Raw genomic sequence first — 24,825 nt, 5'->3', positions numbered from 1 at the left:
GTTTTAAAATGATTCAAGGTATTTTAGAATGAAAATACAAAAATATATTTAATTTAATTTTAAAATGACCGACTCATTCGAGTTTTTATGGCCAATACATTTAATTGATGTGATATGGTTTCTAACAGTCTTTTATTTTACTACTAACTTTTTATTCGATTTTTAATTGCTACTCACAATCTTGAAAATTTGTTTGCTTTGCAACGCATACACATTAATCCTAACTAAATTCATTTGTATTCACATTTCAATGCTTACTTTAAGACCTCTGGTTTTGGAACATAAACTGTTTGTAGTACTGCAGTTCCTTGATGCTCTCTTTAATATCGTCCAGTGCTCGATGATTCAGTACCTTGGGTGGTGCCCGACTAAAAATTGCTCCGTTCCAACGGCGACAAACTTCCTTAATTGTGCTCACATCAACGATTCGATAGTGAAGATACTCGTTCAAAGCCGGCATGTAACGGTACAGAAATAGCCGATCCATGTAAACCGAGTTGCCAGCCACTGGGCAACCTTTCTCCGGACAATGTTTTCTGACCAATTCCAACACCGATTGTTCAGCTTCAGTCAGAGTAACGGTTGATGCCCGTACGGCTTGTGTGAGCCCGGTTTTGCCGTGATGATCCTTGCACCAGTCGTTCATGTTCTCTAGCACCTCTTCTGGCTGGTGAATTACTACGTCCTTCATATCCAGGATTTCGAGATTTTTATTCGTGATAATGCACGCTATTTCGATTATGTGATCTTTTGTTATATCGAGTCCCGTCATCTCCAAATCAATCCAAACCAGGTTATTCTGGGATGGAGGTTTTGCTTGGGTTGGCAAGGAAGCGCTCATATTTCTTATTTGCTTGCCTGAAAATAGAAATCAATACTGTTAATTTTCTTCCCTAATTAATTGACCCTCATTCTACTAACTTAAGCGAAAACATTGCGTTTGGAAATGCGGCTTCAGTAATATCCTTAGCACCATTTTCCAATTTAACGATGATCAAAACAATCGCATGCGTTGGACAGAAAACAATTTCAGCGGAAACCGTAAGCCCAGACTAAAACAAGCTTGAATACAACAATTATCACCTACTTCAAAGAGTTGTAAGGTTTGTTAATCATAAAAGTATTAGAAAATTTTCATAAAAATATACCTATAATGTTTCGAATGTTTCCGCTTTTAGCTTTTCTCCTTTTAATCGAGCAATTTGATTCGATTTAAAACTGGCCGCCGCCTTTGTCGAGAACTTCTCATGTGATTGCACGTTAGCACTATTCTTTTTTTGATAACAACCGCGTGAGATCATCCGCACCGAACCGATTGAGCTGTTCATTTGGTTAAAGTGCCAGCGAATGTTTGTTTGATTTATGCTCGTAAGAAATGGGCTCTAATACTCTTTTGACGCGCTTTGCCTTATTATCAAGTATAAATCAAAATTATCAATAATATTTATTTATCAATTTATTTTTTAGAGCTGGTATAAGGATTGATCCAAAACAGATGAGATTTGGACCCAATTTGACGGAGTTCTAAAGTGTTTGGCAGTTAATGGAGCACGAGTGGGGTAGCCAGTTTTTTCACTGGATTGGATCATATTTTGTTGGTCAATTTCTCGTATAAATCAAGGTTCCTAGATACACGAGGTTCTCCGACTTTCACAGTAAGTAGGCGAGGAGTGAGCGGGGCTCTCAATGAGTTTGTTTATTTTTTGCTCAGCTTTTCTGTTGTTTGTTGGTAAACAAACTTCATGAGTTCCGCATAGCTCCATAGCCTAAATGGCTGAATCGGGAATTCGATATTCGGTAACACCTCCTGGGTGATACAAACGTGCCAGTTAACCTGTCGAGCAACATAGTTGGCGAGTATCTCAGGATTTTGGAATCACGCAACTTGTTTGTTGTCAACAACGAGGTCACGCGGCCAGCCAGTGGGAATATACTCGACCATGTTGTATGTTCACAGAGCATCATCGCTTCAACAATGAATGAGACAATCTGCACGGATATAAGCGACCACAACATGATTGTTACCACGCTTTCGAGCAGTACCAACAAAGATGTCCAATTCTTAAGTAAGAGCATCGTCAACCACCACCAACTAAACGCAGAATTCGCAGAAGCGTTGCAGAACATTCCGTCGACAACATGCGCTAACGAAAAGATCAAACTCATAGCCGACAAATACAACAAGATCCGAAATCGTGCCACAAAAACAATAACAATAAGAGCAAAGGTGAAGAGGAATTGCCCCTAGATGACATTCGACGTCTGGAAACTAATGTCAACGAAAGACAAGATTTGGAAGCATTGCAAGCGTCACCCTGCGGATGAACACTCTAAGCATCTTCTAAAAGACATCTCCGGAAGACTGGCAAAGCTAAAAAGTCATTGTAAACGGTCATACTTTCTTCGACTTCAGCAAACAGCATCGCCAAAGCAATCCTGGAAATTCTTGAACGAAGCCCTCGGCCGCAAGTCCAAATCGCATGATAATATTACGCTCAAGATTGGAAATGAAGTTCAGGTGGATCCAGCACAAGTTTCAAACAGCATCAACGACTACTTCTGCAATATTGGTCCCCAATTGGCTGCTAACATCGCAAGCAATCGAGACATTCAACAGTACAATTCACTTCGTTCGCAACCATCGCCTTCCTTGTTTTTGAGACCGGCAACCGTCTCAGAGGTACTGTTAGAAATCAGCAACTTAGATTCCAACAAATCTCCTGGTGCTGACAATATTACCGTGGACACACTAAAAACACATCACTTGGCGCTCTCCGATATCCTGACAGATATCTTTAATGAAATAGTCGGAACCGGAGTTTATCCCGACGCATTGAAACTAGCCCGAGTAACTCCTATTTTCAAGTCCGGAGACAGCTCAGACGTTTCAAACTACCGTCCAATCTCAACGCTCTCAGTATTGAACAAAATCCTGGAAAAACTTCTCGTCACCAGGATAAGTGAGTACTTATCGAGATACGACCTAAGCCCGCGCCAGTATGGATTCCGAAAAGGATGCAGTACATTAACAGCAACTACTGAACTCCTGGAAGATATATATGACGACCTGGACAATCGTAACTACGCCGGTGCCCTGTTTTTGGACCTAAGGAAAGCATTCGACACAATAGACTACGCCTTGCTGTTGCAAAAATTGGATTGGTATGGCATACGAGGTCAGCCTCATCGGTTAATTGAGAGCTACATAACAGATCGACAACAATTCGTGTCTCTGAAAGCAAAGATAGTAGATATAAAGATACCCAGCTCTTTACATTTTTCATATAAATTCCAACAGACATTCTTTCTACCAACATTAACACCACCTGCTGACGGAAAAGGTCATCATTTCTCACAAATTGTGTTTAGTGATCGTAGCGTGCAGATCATGATGCACTCTGATATGTTTTCAATCAATGTAAAATTATTCAAACTGCACTCTGAAGTAATTTGATTAAATATTGCAGAAATAAATGCGACTGACTCAGTAAAATTGAGCTAACCGCATTCAGATTCATCGATTGTGAAAATACCTTAATTTAATAATGAAAACATTAACATTAACAATGTTTTGATTATTTGATCAACAATGAATAAAAAAAAGTGTATAAACAAAGTTATAATTTAAGAATATTTAACATTTATAATTTATGAACATAGTGAAAAGTTGAATTTTAAGCCAGTCTCAGCGCTTAAAACTTCTTAAGATTTTATTTCTTGATTCCCTCAATGTGATAACATTCCTACCTTTTCATTTCCACCTGAGGTGTACCGCTACCTTTATTTACTCTTTTAAATTTGTACATAGCACTTCGAAACGTTGAACTAAAATTAAGAACTAAATTTAGGTAAATGGCCAGCAAGGAAATCAATTAGAAAAAATCCAATACTCAAATTGCTGTATGATAAAAACAGCTGGACCAACTAATACAACTATGGCATTTTAGTTTACCTGAAGTGTCGTGTTAAATTTTGAAGAATATTATTTCATTATTACTTTTGCAATTTTAGAGTCTTCTTCAATGTGAAATAATCAGGCTGATATTATTTTTTTTTTTGAAAATTTGGATACTGTGCAATCTGTTGCAGTCACAAAAAGCGATTGGCGAATAGAAAAATTAAAAAAAAAACTGATTTAAATAGGTACTGTTTTGAAATGTGGCACAAATGTCACAATCCACAAATCTAAAGTGTGCAGTCCCATTTTGTGCGCTGCTCATAAAATAATCCACACCCTCATTTCTCATTAAAGATTTTTGAGTGCAAAAATTAGTTACTGTTAATGGGACTTTTGATTGTTGTGCTAAAAAACTCTCAATTGAGTACATGTGTCCCACCGTGTGATAAAAACTTATTTACATGAGTTTTCTCTGCTAACAGTGTTCAATGTGTTTTAGTTGCATTTCTGCCGTCTGGTGGCGCTTTTTTTTGTCTCCCGGTTTTCATAAGAGTTGGGAATCTTTATATAAACTATTTTTGATAGAATGGTATGAACGATTTACTGCAATTTTTCTTTAATCGTAAAAATAATCTCAAACCTTTACTCATACCGTCCATTCTTTCTGTCATATACGCACTCAAAAAACGAACGAAACGCCGGTCAAGGATGCCAGATGGTTTTACACGGTAATCAGTAAAATAAGTACAACATCTAAGGCCGATGACATAGTGAGTGCGATGCGATGCGAATCAGCGGAAAATTTACGGACGCAGCCTACGCGAACTCGAGCGGCGGAACAAATTGACATCTGCTTCGCCGCGTTGAGTATGTCAGGTTTAAGCGATTCACATACATTTTCATCAAATGTGGTTCACCGCATTGAACCGCATTCACCGCATCGCATCGCATCGTATTCACTATGTCATCGGTCTAAGGGACTAAATTCAAAAGATCAGCCTAACTGGCACCACTAGCTAGTTTGGCAGAATCAACACCAACAAAGGAGCGCACTCATTTGTTGGTGTAGATTTTTTTTTGCAGCTTTCTGCGAGGATTGTCGTAGGCGATTACGGCAAATGTTTCGGGGAAAACCCCTTTTAATCGGACCGGTGTGCAGCGGAAAACATGATGGACGACGGAAAATGCAGTAAGTAATAATTCGTACGAATATTCTACATTGCAAATGACTACAATTGACAAATATTTTCAGCTTCCCCGCATAATCGTCACCCGGGCGACGGTGGCTTCCTGGCAAACAGCAGCGTTGGATCTACAATGATTCCTCATGGCCGTGTAGAATCGTCGTTAGCGACCCCTCCAAGAATCATCAAAAAGATTTCATTGTCGCATCTTACATTTCAAGTGTGAAAACTGAATAAAAATGGTGTGAAAAAACTGGTTCAATTAATCAAACATCCGAAAATTCTCAAAAACATGTCTTTCTATGTATGTGTGTGAGTTCCATTCACGTACGGTTCTGGGTAGTGTTGGACGAATGCTGTTCTGAATCGTTTGGGTTACTGTTTAGGTAAAAGATTACTCTAAGAAAAACTGTAGAGGTAACAGTTTGACTGCCTTAATATGTTTTCCATGATCGGTTTTTGGACGTTATCACAACTGTCTGTAGAACAGTTCCTCCATATGAATGTTTTAACCGTTTTTAACAGTTACATAACCTAACGACATATTAAAAATAACGTCAATTCAAAACTCACAATTCAAGCAATGTATTTTACAATTTCCAGAATCGTTTGTTTAACATTCTATCTACGCTTCATTAAATAGTTATAGGACTGTTTTAGAAAACGTTTGGTTACAATCCTGGTTTATGCGGGTGGTCATTACTACACGCTCCTTTTTTTAAACTCAAAATTAAGTACGACCGAGGTTCAAAACATAGTTCGATTCTATGAACTTAAAGTTAAGTACCCTTTTTCCTCCTCGCGATTGTTCAAAATGGAGTTCGAACTGCGAACTCAAAACTAATCCCATTCGTGCCATTTTTGCCGAGCCGCATTTCAGGTAGCTACGAACAAGGGCATAAAAAACGGTTCAAAAAATGGTACTCGCTTTTGAACTTAGTTTTGAGTATGCTTGTCAGAACTTAGTTTCGCTATTGCCCAATCAAACCCAAAGCTGAGGGCTGCCACTGAAGTCCCGCATACTAAAATACCATATCTAAAACAGTCCATACAATTCATCTACTGTTTCAGAAAAAGTGATTGTCTCTGTAAACGCAGATATTCCATTAAACTTTACGTCGACAACGATAAGAACAAAACATTAACGTTCATGTGAAAAGATGATGGTATCTGGAATGGTGATAGAATGGTATGAACGATTTACTGCAATTTTTCTTTAATCGTAAAAATAATCTCAAACCTTTACTCATACCGTCCATTCTTTCTGTCATATACGCACTCAAAAAACGAACGAAACGCCGGTCAAGGATGCCAGATGGTTTTACACGGTAATCAGTAAAATAAGTACAACATCTAAGGCCGATGACATAGTGAGTGCGATGCGATGCGAATCAGCGGAAAATTTACGGACGCAGCCTACGCGAACTCGAGCGGCGGAACAAATTGACATCTGCTTCGCCGCGTTGAGTATGTCAGGTTTAAGCGATTCACATACATTTTCATCAAATGTGGTTCACCGCATTGAACCGCATTCACCGCATCGCATCGCATCGTATTCACTATGTCATCGGTCTAAGGGACTAAATTCAAAAGATCAGCCTAACTGGCACCACTAGCTAGTTTGGCAGAATCAACACCAACAAAGGAGCGCACTCATTTGTTGGTGTAGATTTTTTTTTGCAGCTTTCTGCGAGGATTGTCGTAGGCGATTACGGCAAATGTTTCGGGGAAAACCCCTTTTAATCGGACCGGTGTGCAGCGGAAAACATGATGGACGACGGAAAATGCAGTAAGTAATAATTCGTACGAATATTCTACATTGCAAATGACTACAATTGACAAATATTTTCAGCTTCCCCGCATAATCGTCACCCGGGCGACGGTGGCTTCCTGGCAAACAGCAGCGTTGGATCTACAATGATTCCTCATGGCCGTGTAGAATCGTCGTTAGCGACCCCTCCAAGAATCATCAAAAAGATTTCATTGTCGCATCTTACATTTCAAGTGTGAAAACTGAATAAAAATGGTGTGAAAAAACTGGTTCAATTAATCAAACATCCGAAAATTCTCAAAAACATGTCTTTCTATGTATGTGTGTGAGTTCCATTCACGTACGGTTCTGGGTAGTGTTGGACGAATGCTGTTCTGAATCGTTTGGGTTACTGTTTAGGTAAAAGATTACTCTAAGAAAAACTGTAGAGGTAACAGTTTGACTGCCTTAATATGTTTTCCATGATCGGTTTTTGGACGTTATCACAACTGTCTGTAGAACAGTTCCTCCATATGAATGTTTTAACCGTTTTTAACAGTTACATAACCTAACGACATATTAAAAATAACGTCAATTCAAAACTCACAATTCAAGCAATGTATTTTACAATTTCCAGAATCGTTTGTTTAACATTCTATCTACGCTTCATTAAATAGTTATAGGACTGTTTTAGAAAACGTTTGGTTACAATCCTGGTTTATGCGGGGTGCTGTTTGACCGTGGTCAAATCATAGTTCGATTGTATGAACTAAAGTTGAGTTCCTTTTTTCCTCCTTGCGATGGTTCAAAAGGAAGTTCGAACTGCGAACTCAAACTAATCCCATTTTTCCTTCGGCGAAGGAGCAAAACTGAGATCGATCTAATGAACTAAAAATTGAACCCTCCTCGCGTGTGTTGAACTGAAAGCACTTAGCGAGTTCGGCTGCGAGAACTGCATTTTGGGTAGCTACGAATAAAGGCATAAAGAAAGTTCAAAAAATGGAACTCGCTTTCGAACTTAGGTTTGAGTATGCCAGTCAGAACTTAGTTTTTGCGTTTGCTCAGTCTTACTCAAAGTTGAGGGCTGCAACTGAAGTGCTGTTTTGAACAAAAACTACTTAATTTTGAGTTTAAAACAAGGAGCGTGTATCAAAAGAAGAAGAAGAAAAAGGGCATCTGTATCTGTATCCGTGCGGTCTATTCTTGGGTCTAATTTATACCAATGTGTGTATATATACAGGAGGTTTTTTTATTTTTATTTATTTATTTTTTCCTCGAACAGGGAAAGCCCGCTGGAGTTAAGCTTCTCTAAAGCCTCTTCTCCAACAGGCACAAAACCCTGTCAAAACAATTTTAACAATTCGTTTACAATATTAGGTATTCCAAAATATGTATGAGCACTCCAACTCCAGTGAGCGAGATAATGCTCTGTGAAGGAGTGGCACTTTTCATTTGCTATTTCACAATTTTATACAATATAATAGGGTGTTACACTTAATTGTATTATACATATTCGTAGCTTTTTGTGGCTGCTGCGGTGGTGCGTTTCTGATGGGAGGTGGCGGGTGGCGGGTGGGTGGCGGTGGTTTGGAGCGGCGTTTGGGCGGCGGTGGGCTAGGTGGAGGGGCGAGAGCGAAAAGATGATATTAATAAGACGTGTGGCACAAATAATTTTTTTAGCGGAGGAAGCGGTTTATGTTCTGCTTGCAGATCGATAACAGTTGCGCTTTGAATCGCGAGGGCGTTGAAGACCGTTTCAGGGTCTCTGGCAGGTTGTTGTAGAGTTTACTGGCAAAGTAGCTGGGTTTCTTTTTCCCGTATTCCGTCCTTACACGGGATAGGCGGAGATGATTTGCGTTTCTGGACAAGCGGTGCGACGCCATTCTCTCGAGGCGCAAATTGTGGTGGGATTCTCTGCTTGTCAGGAGTTTGTGGGTGAACATTAACGTTTGGAATTCCTAGGCACCTCGTACAAAAATAGTTTATATAAAGATTCCCAACTCTTATGAAAACCGGGAGACAAAAAAAAGCGCCACCAGACGGCAGAAATGCAACTAAAACACATTGAACACTGTTAGCAGAGAAAACTCATGTAAATAAGTTTTTATCACACGGTGGGACACATGTACTCAATTGAGAGTTTTTTAGCACAACAATCAAAAGTCCCATTAACAGTAACTAATTTTTGCACTCAAAAATCTTTAATGAGAAATGAGGGTGTGGATTATTTTATGAGCAGCGCACAAAATGGGACTGCACACTTTAGATTTGTGGATTGTGACATTTGTGCCACATTTCAAAACAGTACCTATTTAAATCAGTTTTTTTTTTAATTTTTCTATTCGCCAATCGCTTTTTGTGACTGCAACAGATTGCACAGTATCCAAATTTTCAAAAAAAAAAATAATATCAGCCTGATTATTTCACATTGAAGAAGACTCTAAAATTGCAAAAGTAATAATGAAATAATATTCTTCAAAATTTAACACGACACTTCAGGTAAACTAAAATGCCATAGTTGTATTAGTTGGTCCAGCTGTTTTTATCATACAGCAATTTGAGTATTGGATTTTTTCTAATTGATTTCCTTGCTGGCCATTTACCTAAATTTAGTTCTTAATTTTAGTTCAACGTTTCGAAGTGCTATGTACAAATTTAAAAGAGTAAATAAAGGTAGCGGTACACCTCAGGTGGAAATGAAAAGGTAGGAATGTTATCACATTGAGGGAATCAAGAAATAAAATCTTAAGAAGTTTTAAGCGCTGAGACTGGCTTAAAATTCAACTTTTCACTATGTTCATAAATTATAAATGTTAAATATTCTTAAATTATAACTTTGTTTATACACTTTTTTTTATTCATTGTTGATCAAATAATCAAAACATTGTTAATGTTAATGTTTTCATTATTAAATTAAGGTATTTTCACAATCGATGAATCTGAATGCGGTTAGCTCAATTTTACTGAGTCAGTCGCATTTATTTCTGCAATATTTAATCAAATTACTTCAGAGTGCAGTTTGAATAATTTTACATTGATTGAAAACATATCAGAGTGCATCATGATCTGCACGCTACGATCACTAAACACAATTTGTGAGAAATGATGACCTTTTCCGTCAGCAGGTGGTGTTAATGTTGGTAGAAAGAATGTCTGTTGGAATTTATATGAAAAATGTAAAGAGCTGGGTATCTTTATATCTACTATCTTTGATTCTATCACCATTCCAGATACCATCATCTTTTCACATGAACGTTAATGTTTTGTTCTTATCGTTGTCGACGTAAAGTTTAATGGAATATCTGCGTTTACAGAGACAATCACTTTTTCTGAAACAGTAGATGAATTGTATGGACTGTTTTAGATATGGTATTTTAGTATGCGGGACTTCAGTGGCAGCCCTCAGCTTTGGGTTTGATTGGGCAATAGCGAAACTAAGTTCTGACAAGCATACTCAAAACTAAGTTCAAAAGCGAGTACCATTTTTTGAACCGTTTTTTATGCCCTTGTTCGTAGCTACCTGAAATGCGGCTCGGCAAAAATGGCACGAATGGGATTAGTTTTGAGTTCGCAGTTCGAACTCCATTTTGAACAATCGCGAGGAGGAAAAAGGGTACTTAACTTTAAGTTCATAGAATCGAACTATGTTTTGAACCTCGGTCGTACTTAATTTTGAGTTTAAAAAAAGGAGCGTGTAGTAATGACCATGTTCGTATGTTGTTGTACGAACTATACTGCCTAAAGCCTAGTCCACACTAGGAGACGGTTCGTCTCGAGACGTCTCCCATTTTCTTCGGGAGACACTGAGACCGTCTTAGGTTTCCAACAACAACAACAAAGTTCGTCTCATAACAAAAATCGCAGTTCATGTTGCCTAGTATGTACTAGGCTTAAGTCTTAAAGTGCTTTTAATTTTAATTTTTTTTTATTGTAAATACATAAAACATTAATGAAATTTCGTGTTTTTTCTGGGTTCGACGCAAACGAATCAAATAACTTCTTTTCAAAAAAAGTCTCGAATTGATCTAGTACCACATTATTACGGTTATTTTTTTCTGATGCGATTCTTCTTCCTTTATTTTGCTTATCGCGCAAACCTTCCATTTTTGTTTACTCTCGCTGGCATTGCTTGCAAATTCCGTACTTGAATTTCGTTAAATTCCTCAAATAATCAGTCCATTTCAAATAACAAATGTTACCCGAGTGTATTTGATGTGCTACTTTTTAACGTAGAGGAAAAATTAGAAATGAACTCGCTGCACGCTAGTGAACAATAGGCAGTTCAAGGTGTCTTGATAGAATTTTATAATTTTTACGAAGGATTTTTTACTAGTATCGCTATTAAAAAATAAACAAAAATGATGACCAGGAGAAAGTCGGTTCAGGACCCCCATCAAACTTTAATCGACGGTAGGAAAACCCCCGGTCCCAGTGAGTATCGCTATTGCATATTTTGAAAAGAAAAAAAAATACATAAATTTAATTTTTTGACAGGGATAACAGTGGCACGCAAAGCACCCCGGAATCGTCGGATTTCGGAAGCTCCAATCGCAATAGGCCAAAATGGCATTCCACACCAGACACCAAATGGTATAGATGGGGATGACGTGCCAAAATTTAAGGGCTATCGAATTATTGAAATCGATCATTTTCTCCAATGGGCAGCCTATTCCCAATTTATGCATTCCAAGCACTGTCCGGGTGGTTTGTTGAAGCCATACCAGGAATACATCAGCGGATGCTATTCCACTTTTGCGATGAAATGCAGCAAATGCTCGGCAATAATTACCAGGTCCTCGGAAAACTACATTCACCATAACAAACTGATGAATCGTCTGGTTAAGGGAACTGTCCAAATGGGCAAAGATTATGAAGAAATGAACACTTTTATGGAATCGTTAGAAATTCCTTTCGTAACCCAGGACGAGTTCAGCTCCATACGATCTCAGATGCAGCTGAATTCTTCTTTGGAAGATCAATCTGCACTACAAAAAGCAGTCGAGGAACTGGAACAGGCTTCGGTGGCTTCCAAAAGGAAGCGACATGGAAGCTGTAAATACCACTACGAAGTGCTGAAAGTTTATTTGAACAAAAAGATGCGTAAAATCGAGGAGAATTTACAACTCTCAGTAAATGATTCTGTTGCACTTGCTGTAAATGCCCATCTGAAAAACGTGTCCCACGTTCAGCTTGTGTAAGATTTCTAAGAACACTTAATAAAAATACCTTACTTGAACACATTTTCTCTCGTAGGTCATCGAGTTCTCCGACATCTCCTGCTGGAAGTAATCAGCTGGCAACTGCAAGCACAACCAGCCAACAAAGCAATCGTTTCGGAGCAGGGTTCTCAAATGGGCCCCCAAACACAAGAGGCAAACAGGTTCACTAGACATATTTGATATATGTAGGTTCTTCCACACCAGTTCGTACAAAAGTCCATACCAAAAATCTTACTGATACGTTCACCTTCCAGTACTATGTAAACGATCTCCGATTTTTCAAAGTAAAAAAAAACTCATGAAAACATACATTTTCGTAAGTTTTTTTGCCACGTATTTAACACGATCATAACGAAATCTAGCTGTAGTTTTGTTCGATACCAAAACCCACCAAAAAACGATCGCTCGAATTCGATCAAGTATTTTTTTTGTTAGTATCTATGTGTATTCGGAACATCATTCGTGTCGTTTGTGTAGATGTATCACAAACATACATTGTAGTTTTATGTTGCAGAGATTCGTTGAACGAAATAAATCTTTAGTTGAAGGGTTTAAACCTTTGCAATCGATAACACTTTCACGTAGCAAATGTTGCTTCAATGACAAGGCCAATATATTTGAATTGAAGCCTTTTCTTAATGATACCTTTATTTTCGTTTTGATTAGTAGCTGGAGACCTAAGATCTAGAGATGTTGTGTAGACAATTAGCGGATTCAATAAAAACAGCGTAGCAGAAAATGTGTTTTAAATATTCCGAAAATACAAACGATCTCAATGGAATCAATGTGTTGGAATGAGGGGCATGCAGATCCCAGATCCCGGCAACGATGTACAATCCGTGTGGAGCACATCTCTCAGATTTAAGCTTTTTTTCTCAGATTTATGCTTTTTTTTCTCTGATTTCAGCTTTCATCTCTTATGCCCTCAAGGCAAAAAGCTTAAATCTTGAGGAAAAAAAGCTTAAAATCAAAATTCACCAACACTTAGTTAAAAGATGTTGGTCACACGCAGATCCCGGCAACGGTGTACAATCCGTGTGGAGCACATCTCTCAGATTTAAGCTTTTTTCTCAGATTTCAGCTTTCATCTCTTATGTATCTTGTTGCCAACATCTTTTAACTAAGTCTTGGTGAATCACGTTTTTAAGCTTTTTTTCTTCAGATTTAAGCTTTTTTGCCTTGAGAGCATAAGAGATGAAAGCTTAAATGTGAGGAAAAAAGCTTGAATCTGTAGCGTCAGTCGGGATAAAATAAAAACACGCGGTTTAAATATGAACTGGTTTATTCGACGGTTGGATTACAATTGACTTGTTCGTTCTTGTTTCTCACACAAAAGGCCTCTTTACTCACTCACACACACAGACATTCATATTTGACGGAAACGCAATCATACGAAACGCACAAACTGACAGCTCGCCCCACCGGGCTGCCAGTAAACCAATCTCTCAAACGGAAAACACACTACAAATCTGAGGAAAAAAAAGCTTAAATCTGAGAGATGTGCTCCACACGGATTATATATCGTTGCCGGGATCTGTTTTTAAGCTTTTTTTCTTCAGATTTAAGTTTTTTCCTTGAGAGCATAGGAGATGAAAGCTCAAATCTGAAGAAAAAATCTTAAATCTGTCAAAAAAAAAAGCTTAAATCTGAGAGATGTGCTCCACACGGATTGTATATCGTTGCCGGGATCTAAAACAACATCTATTTCCTCGGATAGGGAAAGCCCAGTGGAGTTAAGCTTATTCCAAGCCTCTTCTCCAACAGGCACAAAACCCTATCAAAACAGTTTAACAATTCATTTCAATACAATTTTTTTTTTTTTCACAAAATGTAAAACCATTCCAGTGAACAAATTATCGCTCTTTGAAGGAATGGTAGGGACTACTCGTAGGCTATTTCACAATTTTTTAATATAGAGTTGTGGTATATTCATTAGTTTGCAGCGTTGTGGTGGTGGCGGTGGAGGGTGATGAGGTGTTTTGATGATTGGCGGTGGCGGCTGGATGGAGTGGCTTGTGGGCGGCGGTGGTCTGGGTGGAGGGGCGAGAATAAAAAGAATAACAATTTTTTTAGCTATGTGGCAAGAAGATACTAGCGGAGGAAACGATGGATGTTTTGCTTGCAGATCGACAGCAGTTGTGATTTGAAACGGGAGGACGTTGGGCATTGCTTTAATGTGTCTGGTAGATTGTTGTATAGTTTACTTGCGAAGTAACTGGGTTTCTTCTTTCCAAATTCTGTTCTAACCCTGAGCAGACGAAGGTGATTTGCATTTCTGGACGAGCGGTGAGACGTCATTCTTTCGAAGTGCATGTTGTGATGGGAATCCCTGCTTGTTAGGAGTTTGTGGGTATATACCAGAGTTTGAAATTCCTGGGCACCTCGTATGGGAAGTACTGAATCGTCCATACTATATAACATATTCAACTTAGCAACATATATTTGCTAAGTTTCAGCAAAGATCTCATAGTATCAAGATAGTCGGGCTGTTGTTTTTTCGAACAAATCGTTGACGTCACCTACACAATGTTTATGGTGCTGCCGCCCTGCGAAATGGGATCCAAGCTTTGTAGCTTTCCACACAAGCATTGCAGCTTTGCATTCAAGCTTTGAGTGGAAGCACATCATCACACTAATACTTTGAAAATCAAGCGTAACTCACATCGCTCACATCCCGGCAATGTTATTCAAACCGTGTAGAGCACATCTCTCAGATTTCCCCTTTTTTTGACAGATTTAAGCTTTTTCCTCAGATTTAAGCATTCATCTCCTATGCTCTCAAGGAAAAAAATGCTTAAATCTGAAGAAAAAAGGCTAAAAAACGAGATTCACGAGCACTTGTTTAAAAGATGTTGGTCAAACGATACATAGACAAATCGTATGACCAACATCTTTGAAACAAGCGCTCGTGAATCTCGTTTTTAAGCTTTTTTTTCTTCAGATTTAAGCTTTCTTGCCTTGAGAGCATAGGAGATGAAAGCTTAAATCTGAGGAAAAAGCTTAAATCTGTAAAAAAGGGAAATCTGAAAGATGTGCTCCACACGGTTTGAATAACATTGCCAGGATGTGGATCTGGCGTAACTTCACTAACTCAATGTTTATGTGTATATTGATTACAACAATGCAATTTGCACTGGTGCATGTGTGTGTGCGTGAAAAAAGTTCAAACTCGAGGTTGGATTTCAACCCATCAACCCTCATTTGGCGCTAGTGTTTTGTCGCCAGAATTCCGTGGAAGCCGATAGCGCCTGGTGTCAGTGAATCTCGATTTTTTTTTAACAGATTTAAGCTTTTTTGCATTTATAGCATTGGAGATAAAAACTTTAAACATCTGCAAAGCCAAAATCGAACAAAAAAAAGTTAACATGACAATAAATGGACATATCAACATACACAATGAGATGAGAGAAATATAATAATTTGAACGACAAGCCGGATAGAAAATGCGTCAATGCAATAGAATCGTTTCATGAATTTCTCTAAATTTCTACCGATTGTTTTTGCTTTTACGCCCGATTTAACGAATGTGATTTATTCTTAGATGCTACTTAAAACCACTATTTTATGCTGTTAATTTGTACAAAAATATATTAGATAAATTTCTTACCTCACCAGCCACGAAACTTGTCTATTACTCGAAGCTCCCACATCGTTCATTTTTATTACTAGAAGCGTTTAATATATTTTTATCGTTTTATACTCTAGAGAGCGTCCATTTTGTATTCTGAGAAATAGTTAAAATTGCAACATAAAAGAAATAAAATTGCCAAAAATTGACTATCAAACAATTAAAACTGTGACGGTTGGTTCAAAACTTACGGAACAATCTGAACAGAAAAAGGATAAAGCTCGTGATCAAATAAACATAAAAATACAGTAATATCTTAATAACGTTGAAAATTAAGTTAATACCTTCACTCACTAGCTTTTCAGATATTCAGAAGATGATGGGACAATTTTTCGAGTTGGGCATCAGTTTCTTTCCGCTGGCTGTGGTATTGCCCAGGAATCCGGACGGCGAACGAAGCATGGTGGAGCCTAGCATCGTGGACGAAGCTGTCGGGTTCCGGAAGGTAATTCGGGACGGTGTAGATTGGGTACTGGCAACGGTTCCGTTGGTCCGCAGATTTCGACGAGGATTGCCACGTGATCCTGCGGCAGCGGCCGCTTTTCGGTCCGGTGGCATTAGCGATGATCGATTGGGGGTGTTGTGCTCGAAGAAGTTCTGCAAATTCATAGCTTGTATCAACTTGCGATGTTACTAAAAAAACATATTGAACCTACCTCAAAATGTTCGTATGACACGGATTCGGATGTAACGGTTGTTTCCGAGCTTGGTGTGATAATAATATCAGGTTTCGCTCTTGAAACACTACGACGTGAACGATTCTGAGACTTGCGTCGAGAACGCTGGAAAGGAATGAGGAAAAGTGTTATTATTGAAGACAATTTCACTGATTTCAAGAACATTACCCTCTTTTGGGCCACCGATCCTCCATTCTTGGTTTCGTAAACCTTGATGGTTGGGATTTTACCCGGCGATTTCGAAGCCAACAGGAGACGACCCTTACTCGCCGAAGTTAGAGCCGTCGGTTTCAGAAAACCCTGCTGGGGGCTGTTATTGAGATCTTTTAGAAGAGACCGTTTGACAGCGCCCGTTTTGGGGGACGGGAGCTTTCTCTTCAGAGCAGAAGAGGACATTTTCGATGAGGACAGTTGTTTGCTGACAGAGGTGCTCTTCATTGTTGGATCATTTGCCATAGCCAATCGTACCCGACTGGAAAGACTGGTATGTTTAGCGGTTGCGTCTGCCGTTCTAGGAGTTCGGACAAGTGCCGTACGGTTGGAAGTTGTGGGAGTTGCCATGTTTGCTTTTTTTCGAGCACTAGAAGTCATCATTTTACCTTCTCTGTGCCGGGACCATTGAGATTGAATCATTTCGTCAACCGGTTCCCCGAAGACTGTAAACTTTCGTTTGTTCTCCTGTTCGTAGCTGTGGCAAGCTTCTAGCAAACGATTTTCTATCTTCGGCAGCTGAATACATATTCGTTTGCGTTCTTTTTCTTCCTCCAACAGTTTACCGCCTCGGTTATTATACCGTGAAGGATCATTTGATTTTTGCTCTAGTTTAATCATTTTTTCAAACATCTCGCGGCGTTGTTCTATCAGCTGAAAAATCGTTTCATAGTTGCGGTAGAATTCCTTCAAATCATTCAGTTCCATCTCATGCAACGTGAGTAGATCTTCGTTGTAAACATCGCTTTTGAATGTGGAAAACCTGGACCGTTCATCATTAGACTTCAAACATTTATCCCACCATTCTACAATTTCCATCCGGGCACGGTCAACAAAAGCTTGAATGTTTTCTCGTCTCAAAGTTTCGCAGCGGTCTAATTCCGTAAAAAGCTTGTCGTACGTGGTCTGTGTGTAATCGTTGTATTTATCAAATCGTTTGATTTTCGAAGGACTAACCGCCAAATAACTCCACAGGTTTTGCAGCTTATCTCGAATACGATCAATGTTATCTTTCAAATCTTCGTACTGAGAACAAATTAGTTCGTGCAAATGTCTCAGTTCGGTCAAATTGTATCGAGTCGGAGGGAAATTCTTAGCGTTTATCAATTCGTCCTGGCGTTCCGATTGGGCGACAATCTCGAGCTGACTCATCATTATTTTGATCTCCCGCCTCATGGAAGCTATTTCGTCAAATCTTTGCAGCTTTTCCGCACGCATATTGTCCAGATAGGATCGAAATTCACACATTTCAGCCTCCGATGGGAGGGGATCCTTACTAAGCAAACGTGGTGTCTCTCCCAATTCTGCAACATACGTCGAAGACAATTTTAAATCAAACCAATCAGTAATGAGATTCAATTATTTACTTGACCCTAACTATGATTTTATATCGATGGGTTGACGTTGCATCAATAAAGAACAATTACAATTACAAAGAATGTGAAATATTAAAAGGACTGAACTTTTATATCGAATCATTTTCAAACCCCCATCAATAATAAACGGATGCGGAGCTATAAATAACAACGAATACTTACCCTCGCACAAAGTTTCCTCTTCCAGTAAATACTCATCGATATGGTCATGGCGAAGCCTTAGCTTCTCGCGCATCACCTCCAAGCTTTGATCCAGCTGAATCTGCACCAATCGCAGCGGAATGCCCGGCTCCGGTTCGACATCGTCCCCCGCGATATCTTCCCGCAGTAGTCTTTTCAAATTGGCTGCTTCCTGTTTGAGCTCTTCGATGGTTTTCAAAATGTTCAGCTTCCGGTTTTCGCTTTCCTCATACACCTCGTCGAAAAACGTTTGAATGTGTTCCGGAAGCCGGATCATATGATCCTGGAAAATTTGTTCATCGAAAATTTCTTCCCACAGCTGCCGCACCCGATGAATCGAACTATAAACTATATCCTGGGCTTGTCGAGTCACGGTTTGCCTTACAGAAGGGGAAATTAAAACGTTTGCATAAAAATTTTATTTCTGCTCGAGTATAAACGAAATTTCCACTTACTCGATTTCGTCCATTCGATCCATTTCCAAGGAGTCATTCATTCGGGCGATACCCACCGATATTTTCCAATTTCCCAAGTGTTTAGAAATCAATATCTTACAAATAACACATTAACCATTCACTTTATTCCTTTTACCACTCACTGCGCGTAATTTATATGGAATAAAACGCCAAATTTACACAAAAAACTATTCTCTACCCGTTACGCGCGTTGCTATTCGAAAATTTCATCGCTATTTGAGAGCGTGGAAAAAGACGTTGAAAAGCCGAGTTGATCGACGAAAGGAGAAAAACAATCGGTTCACTTTTTGACATGAATCGGTTTTGTTTGAAATTCGAACCGGTACACGAAAATTGCATATTGCTCACTGAGGATATTATTACACGTTTGAGAATGGTTCGAAAGTACCCAAAATTATTAAGTGTAACCATAGTTTGTTTCTGATTTGTTGTCGGTGTGGGGAAGGGGATATGCTGAATCTTAATTTGTTTTATAAATTTTGTGTCTGCAAATGATTTTTTTAATAATCAGGTTGATAAAAACATGAAACTTAAAAAAAATCTTATTATTATACATAGCGCACTAGATCGGGGCGCACTCATCATGACTGCGGCATTTGTGTGAAATGGTATTAATGTGAATTTAAATATAAATAAAAATTATGAATTTAAATTAAATTTTTAGAAACGTCGCTGGTGAACTGGCAATAAAACACGGACTTCCGACAATCTATAGTACTTCACTTTTCTTTGTCGGAAGTCTTTCGGAAGTCGGAAGTCCGGACTATATTATAGCGCCAGCACTAAATTTTACTTCGGAAGTCCGGACTTCCGACGTCCGAAAGACTTCGACAAAGAAAAGTGAAGTACTAGATTGTCGGAAGTCCGTGTTTTATTGCCAGTTCACCAGCGACGTTTCTAAATTTTCAAATTCAAATTCACAATAAAATGTAGTGCTGGCGCTAAGATTTGTGCGCGACCTACGGCCGCGCAGTGGAATAAACAATTAATATACACTATAAGAATGTGTTTAAGATTTTGAAATTTTTATTAAAAAATTTCAATGAAAAAGTTTGCATTAAAACAGGCGCGAATTGTCTTTATCATCCAAATTCTTCCACAGCTTTTTTTTAAATGGTGAATTTCGAAAAGTTTTCATTTGGTTAGGATGTGCATTTTACACCATTTCACCGAATCTTCTCAAAATGGTTAAAATTTAAACATAAATGGTTAAAACCGCGGCTACTGGTACTGTCAATTTTTTTCAAAAAATCATCATCATCATCAGAATTTACAGGAAGATCGGCACGGCTGGTTCCGCGAACTTGCAGATTCGGAGTTATTACGATTTCGTCGGTTTTTCTTTAACCACCGGATAGTTACTGCTACCAACCTGGTTTGGTCAAGGATACTCCTCAGTTTCTTCCCGCTTGTTTGTCTGCTTACGATTAATTTTTTTGATCGTTTTTGTTCGGTTGCCTTTGGAAACGCCAATCAAACGCAATCTTTCCTGCCGCCGGAGAAGAATTTTGGTTACAAGACATCTGCCGTTGTTTTCCCCGGAACTGCCATAATGACATCGTCATTCAAGCTCGTCAGCACGACCAAGGCAAACGGGGTCATACCGGTGCATAAGTATCGCTCTGAGCGCACGGGTTTGACTGTCATCGTGGGGAAAGTTGAAGGTAAGGTAACCCATTATGGATTTTAAAGTGGGTATTGATGGTTAATGATTTTCAATGATAGGTCCTTTGGTAAACGGATACTTTGCGTTGGCAACCGAGGCACACGACGATGATGGTCTGCCGCACACGCTGGAGCATTTAATTTTCCTGGGTTCGGAAAAGTACCCTTTCAAGGGGGTGCTAGATTTAGTGGCCAATCGGTGCCTAGCTTCAGGTACCAATGCTTGGACAGACACCGACCATACCTGCTACACTATGACCACTGCCGGAAGTGGAGGATTCCTGACACTTTTGCCTGTGTATCTGGACCACATCCTTTACCCAACTCTTACAGACTCCGGTTTTATTACCGAAGTCCACCACATTTCCGAGGATGGAGAGGACGGTGGAGTCGTTTACTGCGAAATGCAAGGCCGAGAAAACACCGGCGAATCTCGAGTCCATTTGGAAATGCTACGTGCCATTTATGCTGGTAGTGGATACAGCTCGGAAACCGGGGGAATAATGCATAATCTACGAACGAGTACAGATAACAAAAAAGTTCGTGATTACCATGCTCAGTTTTATCGTCCCGAAAATTTACATGTCATCATCACGGGTCAGATCAACCCTGACGATGTGTTCAAGGTCCTGGAACCCGTTGAACAGAAAATCCTTTCCAAATCTAAGCTGTCGGAATTTAATAGACCCTGGCAGTCTTCGGTGGATCCTCTACCGGAATCTAAAAACATTCGAATTGTCTATCCTGCTGACGAGGAAGACTGCGGCCTAGTGTATGTGGCTTGGCGTGGTCCGAAGGCAACTACTGAATACGACGAGCTGACATCGTGCTCCGTTTTACTACGCTATCTGTCGGACACTTCGGTTAGCCCGTTACAGAGAGAATTTGTAGAAACGGATGATCCTTACGCCAGTCGCGTTGGGTACAATATTGCCGAGAATTCCGTTTCATTGTTGTACCTGTCATTCGAAAATGTACCGTTGGATAAAGTCGATCAAATATTCCCGAAATTAGAAAGCATTTTGAAAAAGATTGGCAGTGGAGAGGAACGTATTGACATGAAAAGGATGGCCAGCGTTTTAGAAAGATATATTCTGGAGGCACTCAGTAATCTGGAGAGTAATCCTCACGATGTTGTAGCTTTCCACGTTATTGGAGATGTTCTTTACGGTGAAACTGCATCAGATGTAGGATTTTATTTTCGTTGGTACGATCATTTAAAAGCTTTTCTCAAATCAATTTCTTTTTCAGTTTGAAAAACATCTCAACACCAACGAATATCTGCAAAAACTTAAAAGCAAAGATGAATCGTTTTGGTTGGATTTATTGAAAAAATATCTCATCGATGTAATTACTTCCATTTTGTTTGATTAATTGCACTCTTCATTAAAATTTACTTTCTTGGACCAGGCAAAGTACGTCGTAGCCCGTGCGGTTCCCAGCATCGAAGAGCAGAAGCGTTCGGCCAAGGAAGAGCAGGAGCGCATCGAAAAACAACGATCTGATCTGGGCGAGGAGGGATTGGCCAAGAAGGGCAAAGAACTAGCCGAAGCCATGGCGGCCAACGAAATTCCACCACCTGACGATATGCTGACATCGATACCGGTCCCTTCGTTGGATGGAATCGAATTCCATCCGGTTGAAATTTACAAATCATCCCGTAATGCGAATCCACCGGGAGTGGAACTTAGCAAACTGCCTGTTTATGCTGAAGCGTACCATTTGCATTCTAACTTCTGTTATGTAAGCTCCGATTTTTTAAATTTCGATTCGTTATGTTATAATATTTGACTTTTTCAGATACTTGTTACTATGAATACAGAACCAGTTGAACCTGAGCTGAGACCTTACTTGTTACTGCTGATGGAGCTGCTTACTGAGTCACCCATTCGACGAGGCGACAAATTGATCCCCTATGAAGAAGTAGTGGCAGCTCTTGAAGCTGATACCATCGATATTGGTTCTCGCCTTGGGTTTGAATCTAACAGCAGATTTAGTTTGGGACCTTTTGGAAGCACCGCCACGTTGAGTTTGGAAATTGTAAGGGAAAAATACGTTACCGGCATCAATTGGATCGCGGAACTTTTGCATAAAACAGAATTTCCCGTCGAAAGAGTTAAAGTTTGTGCATCAAAAATGGTTAACGATGTAGCTCAGGCGAAAAGGGAAGGCAATTCAATCGTTCGTGATCTACTGAAGGCTATGTACTACGAACCGGACAGCAATATGCGTGTAAGTTCTTTGCTGAAGCAGCTCAAATTTTTGACAGCTCTTCTTGAGCAATTGGAAAGTGGAGAGGAAGCAGCAGCTAAGGTGATTGCCAATTTGAATAAAGTTCGGAACATTATAACAAAACCTGAAAATTTGGGAATACATATGGCGGCTGATTGGAATAAAATGGCAGATATGCAAATCGATCTAATGAGTCCTTGGACAAAGTTGGTAGCAGAGGGTGTACCGAATAAGCAGTAAGTGTTGTAACTTTTCTGACCTTATTGAATATTCGTATTCATGGAACATTTTGCAGATTCAAAGCCACTCCGGATTGGAAGTTGATGAAAGAAGGTGGCAATTTGAAAGGCTCGACTGGCGTTGTAGTCGGATTGGGAAGCGTTGAAAGTGCTTTCCTGTATCAGAGCTCGCCTGGTATCAGCGATTTCAACGATGAAGACTTGGCACCATTAATGCTATTTTTGCAGTATCTGACTCAACTAGAGGGACCATTGTGGCGTCAGATTCGTGGACAAGGATTTTCATATGGGTACAACATTGTTCCACGACCCAATGAAGGACTACTGTACTTCACTCTATATCGTGCAACTAATGTGGTTGCGGCCTATAAGGAAGCCAAATCTATCACGGTTAGTTATAAAATGTCAAAGTGGTATTCTATTTATATATGATTCTAAATCCCAACAGGAGAAACAATTACAACCCAAGGCAGAGTGGGATCAAACGCTGCTGGAATCAGCTCGTAGCTCTTTGATTTTCGAAATTATTGCCCGAGAAAAAAGCATTGGAAACGTTGTGGTGCAATCGTTCCTCTCCAGTTTTAAACAGGTCCCGGCCGGCTATAATCAAGCCTTGGTTCGCCGCGTCGGCAAAGTCACTGAGGAGGATTTGGCACGCGTTGGGGCCAAATACGTGAAGAAGCTTTTCTCAGCGGAAGCTCGTACGGCCATCGTTTGCCATCCGGATAAAGCAGCTGATATCGCCGCTGCTTTCGAACAGCTTGGCCATCACCTTTTGGTGGAAACCTCTTTAGAGGGAAGCATTCTGGCCTAAACAAGATGAGTTGATTACGGATACTGGCATTTATTGCAATTGTTTGAATATTTTTTCAGCTATTTTTTGTGAGCATTGCGAGTCAATTGATGTATTTTTCTTAGTGATGAAATTATATCCAACATTTTACTTCGTATTCCCGATGTGAATGTTGTTGCATTTTCCTATTGTACGAGTGAAATATCACATAACCTTGGGGGTCGATCGAATATTACGTATTAAATACGTTAAATAAAATTAAATTAAATTTTGCGTTTTTGATAGAAGATAAAATGTTTGAAGTTGAGAACTCTTTTAACTGGGCAGTAGGATGGTGACTTGATAGTATATCTGTAAAAGACGGCTAGTTTCAATATTTTTCAAAAAAAAAAAGAAGACGAAAATAAGGAAACGGGAAGTATCTGCGTTCTGCACTATCGTTTGGCTTTAAAAATGATGTATTGGCTAGGGGATTGTCGGCAAACAGGCAACCCTGCCGTAACCATCACAGTTCTGTCAACCGACTGATTGTTTTTAATGATTTTCAATGACGACGGTAGAAACGTTGACAAAAAACCGGATATTTAGGACTGTCAAATCGAGGCATTTTAAGACATCGTGTAGTAGCTTGATTTTAAATTTATGTGATTGAAATAGTTTAGCCCAAATCAAAGACTTCGTTCCATTTCGTGATTGTTTATTTGCATCAGCAAAGGTCGATTAGCTTCACGTAGGTTTTTAAACGGTTAAAATTACCATAATGTTCGATTATGTAACAATGTACAATATTTAACCTTCTAGGAAGAACTATTCCAAAGTTCCGGATTAGTAGGTTTGTCCCAGCGGACACTTCCGTTACCGAGGTGGTTCCGTCGAGCTTCTGTGAACTGTAAGAAAAGAATAATTAGTTGTGAGAACAAATTCAAGCTAAAACGATTACAATACTTAACCTTCTAGGAAGAACTATTCCAAAGTTCCGGGTTAGTAGATTTGTCCCAGCGGACACTTCAGTTACCGAGGTGGTTCCGTCGAGCTTCTGTAAACTGTAAGTAAAAAGAATAATAAGTTGTGAATACAAATTCAAGCTAAAGCTATACACGATTTGTCACAGGAATCACACGAGTGATAAAACTTTGACAGGAAGATAAGGCCAAGGTTTGAGAAGAAAACTAAGCTGTAAGTTAAAGTAGAATTGTTAAACCGTAGGACATTTTCTAAAAGATGTATTATTTACAGCTTTGAAGCAATCCAACAACAAAATAAAACTGCTCTCAAAACTTGGACGAATTCTTTCTTGG

The 24,825-nt window shown here is 39.3% G+C and overlaps 5 protein-coding genes across 9 annotated transcripts; 3 read left to right on the top strand and 2 right to left on the bottom strand.

Annotated features, from left to right (window-relative positions):
* Positions 1 to 122: 122 nt before the first annotated feature.
* Positions 123 to 1,293, bottom strand: LOC129747662 (oligoribonuclease, mitochondrial). Of its 5 annotated transcripts, none has more exons than XM_055741965.1 (3): positions 1,149 to 1,267; positions 922 to 1,083; positions 123 to 858 (listed from the first exon to the last, which is right to left on the bottom strand). In XM_055741965.1, exons 2-3 carry the CDS (start codon positions 974 to 976, stop codon positions 260 to 262), a joined length of 654 nt encoding a protein of 217 aa, XP_055597940.1. In that variant the 5' UTR covers positions 977 to 1,083; positions 1,149 to 1,267; the 3' UTR covers positions 123 to 259. The 5 variants fall into 5 exon arrangements, with proteins under 5 accessions (XP_055597940.1, XP_055597939.1, XP_055597942.1 ...); XM_055741964.1 differs by having other exon boundaries at positions 922 to 1,086; positions 1,149 to 1,264; XM_055741967.1 differs by having other exon boundaries at positions 922 to 1,062; positions 1,149 to 1,254.
* A 682-nt stretch (positions 1,294 to 1,975) lies between these two features.
* Positions 1,976 to 3,473, top strand: LOC129742855 (uncharacterized). The gene is made up of 4 exons (XM_055734799.1): positions 1,976 to 2,227; positions 2,414 to 3,247; positions 3,299 to 3,418; positions 3,468 to 3,473. The coding sequence occupies exons 1-4, from the start codon at positions 1,976 to 1,978 to the stop codon at positions 3,471 to 3,473; spliced, it is 1,212 nt and encodes a 403-aa protein (XP_055590774.1).
* A 7,464-nt stretch (positions 3,474 to 10,937) lies between these two features.
* LOC129746778 (uncharacterized) lies at positions 10,938 to 12,780 on the top strand. The gene is made up of 3 exons (XM_055740657.1): positions 10,938 to 11,263; positions 11,327 to 12,026; positions 12,086 to 12,780. The coding sequence occupies exons 1-3, from the start codon at positions 11,191 to 11,193 to the stop codon at positions 12,219 to 12,221; spliced, it is 909 nt and encodes a 302-aa protein (XP_055596632.1). The 5' UTR covers positions 10,938 to 11,190; the 3' UTR covers positions 12,222 to 12,780.
* Positions 12,781 to 15,563: 2,783 nt separating this feature from the next.
* On the bottom strand, positions 15,564 to 18,825 carry LOC129745993 (protein regulator of cytokinesis 1-like). The gene is made up of 5 exons (XM_055739407.1): positions 18,578 to 18,825; positions 18,105 to 18,502; positions 16,525 to 17,870; positions 16,336 to 16,461; positions 15,564 to 16,276 (listed from the first exon to the last, which is right to left on the bottom strand). Exons 1-5 carry the CDS (start codon positions 18,616 to 18,618, stop codon positions 15,989 to 15,991), a joined length of 2,199 nt encoding a protein of 732 aa, XP_055595382.1. The 5' UTR covers positions 18,619 to 18,825; the 3' UTR covers positions 15,564 to 15,988.
* Positions 18,826 to 19,843: 1,018 nt separating this feature from the next.
* Positions 19,844 to 23,691, top strand: LOC129744627 (uncharacterized protein C05D11.1-like). Its single transcript, XM_055737242.1, has 7 exons — positions 19,844 to 20,262; positions 20,324 to 21,450; positions 21,515 to 21,610; positions 21,674 to 22,006; positions 22,064 to 22,731; positions 22,791 to 23,124; positions 23,183 to 23,691. Exons 1-7 carry the CDS (start codon positions 20,151 to 20,153, stop codon positions 23,546 to 23,548), a joined length of 3,036 nt encoding a protein of 1,011 aa, XP_055593217.1. The 5' UTR covers positions 19,844 to 20,150; the 3' UTR covers positions 23,549 to 23,691.
* Positions 23,692 to 24,825: the final 1,134 nt, after the last annotated feature.

This window comes from Uranotaenia lowii, chromosome 2 (genome assembly GCF_029784155.1).
Source record: "Uranotaenia lowii strain MFRU-FL chromosome 2, ASM2978415v1, whole genome shotgun sequence".
NCBI classification, from domain to species: domain Eukaryota; kingdom Metazoa; phylum Arthropoda; class Insecta; order Diptera; family Culicidae; genus Uranotaenia; species Uranotaenia lowii.
Note: the sequence above shows the minus strand (reverse complement) of the source record. Positions and strands in the feature narration are given on the sequence as shown.